At 57.7% G+C, this 10,645-nt stretch overlaps 1 protein-coding gene across 1 annotated transcript; it reads right to left on the minus strand.

The window, feature by feature from the left end:
* Positions 1 to 1,638: 1,638 nt before the first annotated feature.
* On the minus strand, positions 1,639 to 8,071 carry LOC308578144 (carboxy-terminal kinesin 2-like; the record flags this gene model as incomplete). Its single annotated transcript, XM_081178409.1, has 13 exons — positions 1,639 to 1,680; positions 1,822 to 1,939; positions 2,131 to 2,204; positions 2,535 to 2,674; positions 2,857 to 2,995; positions 4,168 to 4,335; positions 4,743 to 4,916; positions 5,366 to 5,482; positions 6,134 to 6,265; positions 6,345 to 6,491; positions 7,309 to 7,507; positions 7,599 to 7,815; positions 7,921 to 8,071. Coding segments are annotated over 13 exons (1,818 nt in total), but the record flags the coding sequence as incomplete, so codon positions are not given.
* Between the last annotated feature and the right edge of the window lie 2,574 nt (positions 8,072 to 10,645).

A 10,645-nucleotide genomic window follows, 5' to 3' on the forward strand; every position in this document is an offset into this window, starting at 1 on the left:
GAGAACGAAAAGCAACATTTCTATGTAAGAATCTGTGAAGGGGGAGAGGGAAGGAGGGGCTTTGGAGAACAGGATAAAAACCTGATGTAAAATACTTTTTGCTGCGGCCTGTCTTTTGTGAACTGAATCACACAGGTGCCTCTGCCCCCCCCCCCATGGCAGAATAAAACACTCTTTCTCTGGATTAACCCCTTGGTGTCGTTTGGCTCCTTTTGTCTCTGCTCGGGTGCAACAATTTTTCCTACCCATGGATTAAAAAGGCTACATACCAAGGAGAGCCTAATCCCATCCCCAAACTTGCCAAGGGGCCAGACATGCAAAGGAAGTTCTGTTTTACTTTGGGTGGTGGGACTTCAGAAGTGTTTGCCTATGCTAATCTAACACCTGGGTCTTGCCCTGACATGTCTGCTTATGCTGATGTTGTACCAAGGACTTGTCTGGACATGTTTGCCAAGGTTAACCCCTCCCCTTTGAACTGTATTCTGGGATATGGTGGGAAAGTTTTAAAAAGTCGCCACCCCATCCTCGGGGTTCCAAATTCCTCTTTGACCCTGTTGCAGAATAAACTTTGGTCTACAGCTATTTGCTCCGGTTGGTGGCTGGACTCCTCCTTTATTCTGGCTCTGCCCGACCGGTTGGGGGACTGAGCAGCCTCCCACCTAGATTCTTCCGTAACAGTATGTTGTTTGTTACTATGGTGTGTATTTTTGCTTGGATGAACCCCCCAACTCACAAACAAGCCCTGACACAACCAGCATGTTTTTCTCCTCTGAAACACAGCTAAACTTTTATCTCTTCGTACATAAGAACATAATAGCCTGTTCAGGAGTCTCTGGCGAGGTGCTGTGGCTGCTTTTTGCAGGAAGGAGTTCAACAGGAGTAGCCCATCTTTCCTGGCGGGCCATTTCTGCATGTTTTGGCCTTGCTAGCAAAGCCACATCATGCAAGAGTTGGTTGCTGAGAGCCCTTGAAGCCTCCTCAGACCACAAGGGTCTTACGGTTACCTACAAGGCTTTCCTGCCTCAGCCACAGTTAAAGTCCTCCCGTTGCCACAGGATCCTTTCCAGAAGGGCCAAACTCAAGCTCAAGCCACCTATTTCCCTTACCCCTGAAGAAGAAGAAGAAGAAGAGGGGGAGGAAGAGGAGGAGTTTGGATTTGATATCCTGCTTTATCACTACCAGAAGGAGTCTCAAAGTGGCTAACAATCTCCTTTCCCTTCCTCCCCCACCAGAAACCCTCTGTGAGGTGAGTGGGGCTGAGAGACTTCAGAGAAGGGTGACTGGCCCAAGGTCACCCAGCAGCTGCATGTGGAGGAGCGGAGACACGAACCCGGTTCCCCAGATTACGAGTCCACTGCTCTTAACCACTACACCACACAGGCCACTGCACTGCTGCCAACGAAAGGGCAGGGAGGCTTGAGAGGGAGGAGACGCCCTGAAGTGGAGCCTGGGCACGCAGCTCACCGGAGGAAGACAGCAGAAAAAGCCAAATTCAGCAGTGGAAGAAGAAAATTTCAGAATATAAATGCAGAAATATAAACATTTATTACAAAAAAAGTATCATGACTTTAGAAGACAAAAGAGTAAGAATGGGAGTCGCTATCCGAGACGCAGAAAGACCAGCCGCCTCCGCCGCCCTCACTTCCTCTTTGTCGCTGTGCCAATGACACAGTCATTCACCTGCAAGGCAAGACCGGGCAGATTTGGGGGGCCAGAAACTGGTCCCCACAGCTGCTGCTGCCGCCACCTCCTCCATCCAGCTGCGGTCAGGATGCCCCTTCCGCAGAGGAGATTCTGCAAGCAGCCCAGAGAAAGGGACACCCCCGCCCCCCCCCCCCCCAGCCGGATGCTGCAGCCACTTACCTTTCTGGCAAAGCGAAGGGAATTGAGGGACTCGGCAAAGTTCTCCTCCGAGGGCGAGATGTTAACAAACATCAGCCTGGGGGGAAAGGCCAGAGGAGAGGGTGAGGAGAAACAGAGGCTGCCTCAAGGGGGGTGCATGGCCCCCCTGTCAGAGACCTCTGGGTTGAAAGGGGTCATCTAGCCCAACCCCCTGCGTTCCTGGCAGGACAGCGCAGACCAGGCCTCAAAGGGGAGGGGGAGCCATCAACTCCCTCCTTGCCGACTCACATCTTGGAATTGCCGCCTAAGGAGTTCTGGAGGAGGTAGGTCAGCTTGCTGTTCCGGTAGGGCACATGGGCCTCCTGCAAGGGGGCAAAGGAAGCGGACAAGGATGGGTGCAGGAGGGGGAAATGTGTGGGGACCCTCCTCCCCACTTAGGGCAGGCCGGTTCCGCCAGCATCATGAGGCTGTCCCATTCCCGATTGAATTGTAGAGTTGGAAGGAATCACAGCTCTAGAGCCCCCGATAGGTGGGCACCCCACACGTGAGACAGTGCTGGACGCCACATCCTCACCCTCGCAGAAGACCAGCGCACTGCGGGAGGCGGGCTGTGGGGCTGCAAAGGGCTGCCCCATGGCTGGCCAGGACTCCCCCCCCCCCGGAGGCACACGCGACCCCCCTCTCCCGCCTACCTTGTTGCTGAGGGCGGTGATGACCAGGCCCAGGTTGGAGAGGCTGCTGTTGATGGCCTGGGTCTCCTTGAGGCGGTCGCCGGTGGAGAGGGACCTGTCCAGGCGCTCGCTGCCAGCCAGGTCCACCAAGCTCAGCACGGCTGCGGGGGGGGGGGGGACGACAAAGGAGGGGTGAGGGTGGAGGGAGAAGGGGGGGGTGCTGGGGACCAGGGACCCACAGAGGGCCTGGCCTAGAAGAGGAGGGAGAGCAAGGGAGCGCCTCTGGGCCAGGGCAGGGACAGAGGCCTCCGGCGAAGGGGGTCGTGGGGCCGGCCACACTCACAGGAGGTGTGCAGCTCCCGGTTGGGGTTGTGGCCCTCGATGCGCAACTGGAAGAGGCTGTGGCTGCGGGACGAGCGCTCGTTGAGATTGGTCTTGGCCACCGAGCGGTTGGCTTTGGCTCTCTGGAGCAGCTTCAGGACCTGAAGGGGCAAGCGGGGGGCAGGAGGCGGAGAATGGCGGTCGGAAGGGACCCCAGAGATCCTCTGGCCCTAGCCAGCCCCAGGCAAACAGCGTGAAGAGGCTAGCCGGGCACATTCCCCCCCCCCGGCTATTGGCTACTTGCGACCAGACTGAGATGCCCGGGCGCCCGATGGCGTTGGACATCACCGCCTGGAGGGGAAGCCTGGGAATCCTCGGAGCAAGACTCTTTCCACACACGAGGACCTCGTCCTATAGAATTCTATCCGTTACACAATCAGAATGAGTATCAGGAACCAAAACGGTTTCTCTCAGCAGCCTGAGCAGGAGCAGTGAACAATGGCAGCTCCTTGTTCTCACCTGACTTCACTCCCCCGCTGCCCCCACTGCCCCACGCTCAGCTGCAAAGAATATTCTTATATTCTGAATGTACAGTTAAGAAAGAGAAGTTGGAATAGGCCAAGATATGTGGACTGCCCCAATCCCAGCTCAAGGTGGTCATCTGAACTGGCCAGATGTTTAACTGAGAATCAGTCAGTCAGTCAGGCCATCATTTGAAAAATAAGACTTTAGAACGCCTGGCCCCAAAATGGCAACGAGACATCCCATTTGGGTGAGTTTAAGCTTGGTTTAAGGAGCCGCTTGGTGCCTAGCCTCTACACTGGAGTTTCTACCATTGCCTGCAAATAGAAAGGGAAGCATGGGGGGGGGGGGAGTTCTTCCTCTGGGAACTCTAGGGCAGGCAGAAGCCCCATAAGGAGCCGAGGGGCCAAGACCCAGGTGATCTGAGCTCTCCAGACAGGCAGGATGGCTCAGGCCTTCATGCAGAAGCCTCTCAGAGAACGGCACAGTCGGAGGGGAGCCCCCAGGGTCATCTAGCCCAACCCCAGATTCCTCCCTCTGCTCCTCCCCTCAGAGGCTTTGGATGCAGACACACTCTGGCTGCCTTGTCCCCAGACCAAGGCCCTAAAACGGGTCACAATGGGGCTGGTTCTCTGGCTTCTGCCTCTCCTCCACCCCTTGCAAGCAGGCTGGTGGCCGGACACAGTGCAGAGAGCGGGAGAAGAGTAGTGTTGGAAGGGGACCCCCAAGGGTCATCTACCCGACCCCCTGCACCGCTGGAACCCCCCAGGAAAATCCCAGACAGACAGCTGCCCCCCCCCCACCGCGGTACCTCTTGCTCCGAAGCAACGGGGACGTAGCAGAGGTTGGGAACGTGCAGCTCCTCCGTGCATTGGCTCACTCGCCGGATCTCCAGCTCAGAGCCCTGCTCAGGGCGCAACACCAGCAGGTCCCGCAGAGACTCATTGTAGATCTCCAGGAAGTTGGCAGTGAAATGGTACTGGGAGGAGACAGGCAGAGGGGCAGGATCAGACCAGGGAAGGCGGCTGGGGTGGCGTGTGCCCAGCCAGCACATCGCTCCCAGCTCAGACTCGGGGACCAACTGGCATGGCTATTCCAAGAGGAGGCTTCCAAAGGTGAGGCCCAGGAGTTCAGACAGGCCAGCCCTCGGGTGTTCAGGGGATCTTGTGAGGCTGAACGGAAGGCCCTGCAGAAAAACACTGGCGGTCTCACCATCCTGTGGGGTGGGTGAGGGTGAAGGAGGCAGCCCTCTCTCACCAGCGCCCTCTCTGGGAGCTCCCAAGCCCAGTGCGAAACCCCCCTGGCAATTGCAGCATGGCGAGTGAATGCAGCGGGGGTCTCCACCCCCTTTGGACACCTGCATCCGCTTTCCCTCTCTGCCCCCACCTTCCAGCCTTTGGCCTCCATCTCCCGGGCTTTCCTGAAGATCTGCTGCACTGCGCGGGGGATCATGCCGGCCGTGGAAGGGTCCTGGCAGTCGGGGCCCTCCATGGTGTACGTCTTGCCGCTCCCCGTCTGCCCGTAGGCAAAGATGCAGACGTGGTAGCCGTCCAAGGCCGACTGCGGGGAGGAAGGGAAGCCGTCAGGCTGGCGTCCACCAGACCCCACCTGCCCCCGGAGGGGGAGAGCCGCCCTATGTGGAATTTCCAGACCATCCTTCAGCCACGACTCACAGGACAAACCAGCCAAATCAGCCGGGAAATCATCCTCACGATCATCATCATCATACAGTGGCACCTTGGTTGTCGAACCGAGTCCGTTCAAAAACTAAGGCTGCCAAAGAATGTTGGGGAGTTGGAACACTTACTTCCAGGTTTTCAGCGTTCAGGGGCCAAAGTGTACGAGTACCAAGGTGTTTGAGGGCCAAGATACGACTGTACCATGCTCAACATAATAACAAACTAGAAGAACTGGGCCGCTTCCCCCCTTAATGTATTTATTCTATATATTTATTTGATTGATTTATGTGCTCTTCAGGGTGGTTGACAGAATAATATGCTTTTCCTTACCTGCACAAGCAGAGAGATCTCCTCAAAGACCTCCTCCTGGGAGCTGGACGGAGGGAAGACCTGGTCAAAGTTGAACTCATAGACAATGTCCTCTTTTCGCTCCCGGCCAACGTGGGACTGGCAGAGAATCAAAGAATTGCAGAGTTGGAAGACCCACGAGGCTCATCTAGTCCACCCCCAAGCAAGACTTGAACCCACAACTCTGAGATTATGAGCCTCTACCGACTAAGTGGTGACAGGGGCCGCGTTCCCCCTTGGCCAGCTCTCCCGGGGCCACAATGCTCTCTCTCGCACACACACACATATCCTCCAGCTGGCATTGGGTCTGTTGGCCTTGGGCCGGCCATCAACATTTGGGTTTCTCCTGCTCCTGCAAAGGTCATTGCAGGAACAACACTGGCTTATTTGAAGAAGAAGAAGAGTTTGGATTTGATATCCCGCTTTATCATTACCCAAAGGAGTCTCAAAGTGGCTAACGTTCTCCTTTCCCTTCCTCCCCCACAACAAACACTCTATGAGGTGAGTGGGGCTGAGAGACTTCAAGAAGTGCGACTGGCCCAAGGTCACCCAGCAGCTGCATGTGGAGGAGCGGAGATGCGAACCCGGTTCCCCAGATTACGAGGCCACCGCTCTTAAGCACTACCCCACACTGGCTCTCGGCAGGCTTTGCGGCAGGTGGAGACTTCCTGACGTCCCCTGGCAACTGTGACAGCCCAAGATGCCACCAAGACTTCGACAACCGCCTTGTCCCCCCACCCCCAGACTGACCTCCTCCGCCTTGGATAAGACCAGGCTCTTGCTGTTGTCTGGCGGGAAGCGGAGGTGGCTCACCCCCTGTTTCTGGGCCTCCTTCTCGCTGCTCAGCAGGGGGCGCACGCGGCAGAAGACACGGATGTTGCCCTGGAGGGAGCGGGGAGTCGTCAGCACCCAGCCCCACAAAGGGTCCCCCAGTGCCAGCCCCCCACCACCACCGGCCCACCTTCAGCTCCTGGACGGCGTTGTGCAGGGAGCGCCGCTCCATCTCCGACTCGTGCTGCTTCTGCTCCAGCTGGGCCTTGTGTGCTGCCAGCGCCTCATTCTCCTGCGCCCGCCGGGCCAGGCTCTCCTGCGCCAGGCGCAGTTCCGCCTGCGTCAGAGAAACCCCAGGGCCAGTGAGGGACGGGCCACCTCAAACCCAGAGCCGCCCACCCGCCCTCTCAGCCAGGCAACAATTCAGGGAGGAGGCGGCAAATGCAGGCTTCCTCAGCTGGGAAAGGAAAAGCACCAGCAGGAACAGACACAGCAGAGGTTAGCACTTCCCCCAGACAGATATCTAGGGCCCTCTTGCGATGGATAGAAAAGGGACTTGTGTGAGAAACAGGGTGTGAGGCTGAGGAGAAGGGAAGCGCTTCCCGCGAGAGCCGAGAGGGATACACTTCTCTGTATGGGGGGGATTGAAGATTAAGATATAATTATGATAGAGGGCTAGACACATAAAATTTTGTGTTTTATTGCGATTATTACTATTACTGTTGTGATTTTTATTTATTTTCTTTCTTTTTCTCCTTATCTTCCCACCTTTTATTGCTTTTTTCTGTATTTCTTATTATCTTTTATTAAAAAATTCTTGTTTTCCAAAAGTGTTTGCAACATCTTTCTCTCATCTTATTATCTTTTTTAAAACTAGTTTGGTTTGTATTATATGTTGAAAATATTTAATAATTTTTTTAAAAAAACATTTTTTAAGGTATCTAGCTCTCTTTTCTGGGGCTGAGGACCCTTAACTGTGATCTTGAGTCTGGCATTGTGGAATCAGAAGGGTACCTACGGGACATCTAGTCCAACCCGCTGGAATGCAGGCGTCACAAGCGGATGTTGGCTAGTCCCAAGGATTCCTCGCCTCACCTTGGGATTCCAAGCACCATTCAAGGGCGGGTGGAAGGGTCCCCAGCCCCCCCCCTCACCTCTCTGGCCTCCAGCTGGGCAGCCAAATCCTCCTTGTCCTCCCTGGCTTTGCGGCCAGCGGTTTCCAGCTCCTGGATCGTCTGGCTCTGGCTCTTGACGGTCTCCTCCAGCTGCTGCTCCTGCTTCACCAGCTGCTCCACCCTCTGCCGGCTCTCTGTGGCCTGCGCTTGGCAGGTCTGCAGCTCCAAGGCCAGGGCACTGCCAAGAGAGGGTAGGGCAGAGGTCAGGTCCTGCTGCAGGAGGAGCAGACGGAGCCCGCCATGCCCTTCTCAGGCTGCTGCTCGCTCACCTGTTCTGCCCCTCCAGCTGCTGGTTGCGGGCCGTCGCCTGCTTCAGCTCCCCCTCCAGCTGGCTCAGCTGATGCCTCAGGGCCTCATTCTCCCCGGCCAGCCCCTGGGCCTTCTCCTTGTAGGTCCCCCCTTTGGCCCGCAAGTCGCTCACTTGCCCCTTCAAGTCCCAGGGGGCCCGCTTCTTCTCACCCCCGCCAGCAGCGGCAGGAGCAGCGGCTGCCAAGGGGAGAGGGAGAGAGAGAGAGGACAGTGTGAGGGACCCGGTGGCGGCTCAAGGATGGCACGGGGGGGGGGCACCTCCCTCCCTTCTCTAGGCCTTACCTGGCTTAGGGGCTGCCGCAGCCACCGTCCGACGGGATCCTGCTGGGAAACAAGGAACGAGACATGAAGCAGTGAAAGGATTCCCAAGGGGACCCTGTCTCCCCTCCGTTGCTTCATGAAATATCTCCAAACAATAGTAATACTTCAAAACATAAAATCAGCAAGGAACTCAAGACAGATTAAAGCAACATATGTGGGGGTTCCCTTCCACGGATTGCGCCTAAAGTCAAAATCACGTATAGCTGAAATATGCTGGATTTAATGGTGGGCAGGATTGCCAGAGCATTTTCCCCAGCCCCTCTCCAAACTTTTAATATTGTTTCCTACACTGAATGCACACAAGTTAAAGGGGCACCAGATGCAGGATTACGGGGAACCCACATTCTACACATCTGAATCAGCTTGGAAAAACTAAAATGGCTTCAGCAGGTGCCAAAAAGAGTCCAGCAAAGATAGCTGCCTGGTGTTGTAAGAACATAACTGGATCAGGCCCAAGGGGGCCTGTCTAGCCCAGCATCCTGTTCTCAGTGGCCAAACAGTTTCCTGTGGGAAACCAGAGAGCAGGATTCAAGTCCAAGAGCCCTCTCCCCCTTTGTGGCTTCCAGCAACAGGTATCCAGAAGAATTTCTGCCTCCAGCCATAGAAGCAGAGCACAGACATCACGGCTAGTAGCCACTGATTGCCCTCTCGGATGTGCATCTGTTTAATCCTCTTGTAAAGCCATCCAAGTTAGTAGCTATCACTACCTCCTGTGGGAGGAAGTTCCATAGGTTAGCTATGCAATGCCATTGTTTTTTATACAGAGGTGGCTTGGTTCTCAAACTTCATCCGTTCCTGGAGTCCAAGACTCCAGAAACCATTCGCAAACCAAGGGACGGCTTCCGACTGGCTGCAGGAGCATCCTGCACTCATTCGGAAGCTGTGTCGGATGTTCAGCTTCTAAAAAACGTTCGCAAACTGGAAAGCTTACTTCCAAGTTTCCAGCGTTCAGGAGCCAATTTGTTCAACAACTAAGCCGTTTGAGAAGCAAGGTACCACTGTAATGGAAATCAATACAACAATATTTATAATATTTTTGAAAAATAACACGATGGGTGCTGCTCCTCTAAATGATCAATTCCTTACAGGTACGATATGGCACCCTTAACAGGGACGCTTCTGCAGCCCGCTGCCTACCTGTGGTGGACGGCCCTGCCACACCCGCAGTCGCCTGGGTCCGAGTGCTCGAGCGGCGGCGCCCCCCTGCCAAGAAAGCGGTGTTACAGCAAAGTCCAGAAGGGCTCCCCAGGTTCTGCCCCGCCCCCCCCCCCCGACCTGAGCTTACCGGCCTGGCGGTGGCCTCGGAGCGCAGGGGCCGCTGGCGGAGGCTTCGGAACGGAGGGGGCTGCTGTCACAGGTCCTCCCTGCTTGGTAGGCTCCAGGGGAGCCCGAGCCCGTTTCTGGGAGGAAGGAAAGGGCAGCCGCTTGTTATTCTCCAGGGCCAGGCTGGATGCCCCCTCACCGGTCCTATTCCACGTCCCTCTCTGCTGGAAATGGCAACGCCCCATTCGCACCCCCCCCCCATGCTGCAGAAGGGAGGGGCTTGGGAACTCACCCTGGGGGGCTCATTCTCATCGCTGGCCGGGCGCTTGAGGTGCAGCGCAGACACAGGGAGCCGGGAGGGGCCTTTCGGCAGCAGAAAACTTTTCCCCTCAGAGTTCATCGTGGGGAGAGAAAGAGAAGGCCGCTGAGTTCATTTAATGAAGCATCTCAGAAGCAGGGTGGAGGGGGGGGGGGAGTCGAAGGCCGAGGCAGGCAAGAGAGAGGCGCCCCCCCCGGCCCCCGAAAGGGACTCACGGGAGGTGGACCATCCATCAGCTCCAGGCAAGGCCTTCGGGGAGAAGCCAGTGGGAGGCCAGTAAGGAAATGAAGCCCAGCCTGCAAGGTCAAAGGAGGCCCGGCTAGTCCAAATGGCCCCCAGCACCGAGATAGGCTGCCTCTGGGCCGGGAGGCAGCAACCCTTTCCCGCAGGGGGCCGGTCCGCTGTCCCGCAGGCCCTGGGGGGGCCGGACTACACGGGGAGGGGGGGGAAGAGAGCGAATTCCTCGGCCCCGCAAAGAAGCCAGAGATGCCTTTTCAAGGAAAGGACACCTTCTGCGCATGTCCAAGGGCGCCGATTGCCGGGCCCTCCGCGGGCCGGAGGGAGAAGGCGACGGGGGCCGGATCCGACCGCGGGCCTCAGGCCGCCTCCCCCCGATCTGCTGGGGCTTGGCTGGTCCCCCCTCCCTCCCGCCCGAGGAAGGGGCCCCTCTGCCCTCTGCCCGCGCCCCGAGGCCTCACCGGCGCCCCTCCGGCTCCTCCGCCTCGCCCTCCGTCTCCCTCTCCGACCCAAACGCCGTCGATTTAAACGGACAGCTCCCGTCCTCCTCCGCGGCGCCGCCCGGCAGCCAATGGCCAGGCGGCGAGAGGAGGAGACCAATCCGCGCCGCCCGTCGCGCGGGCCGGACCCGCCCTCTTCGTCTTACGCCCACGGCTCCGCCCCTAAGTCCCTCCTCGGCGCACGCACTGCGCACGCGCGCCGCCCAAGAAGGCGCCCGAGCCCGCCTCCGCCGGAAGGAGCGTCGGCGGGAGGGCGAGCGTGAGTGCGCGCGCGCGCGTGCCGCAGGCGGCCCCGCCCCTCCCTGGCAACGGCCGCGGCGCGCAGGGAGCGGGCGGGGGGGCGGGCGGGGGCGGGGCCTGCGCCGGA

The sequence above is a fragment of the Podarcis bocagei genome (genome assembly GCF_964188305.1).
Source record: "Podarcis bocagei genome assembly, chromosome: W".
NCBI classification, from domain to species: Eukaryota; Metazoa; Chordata; class Lepidosauria; order Squamata; family Lacertidae; genus Podarcis; species Podarcis bocagei.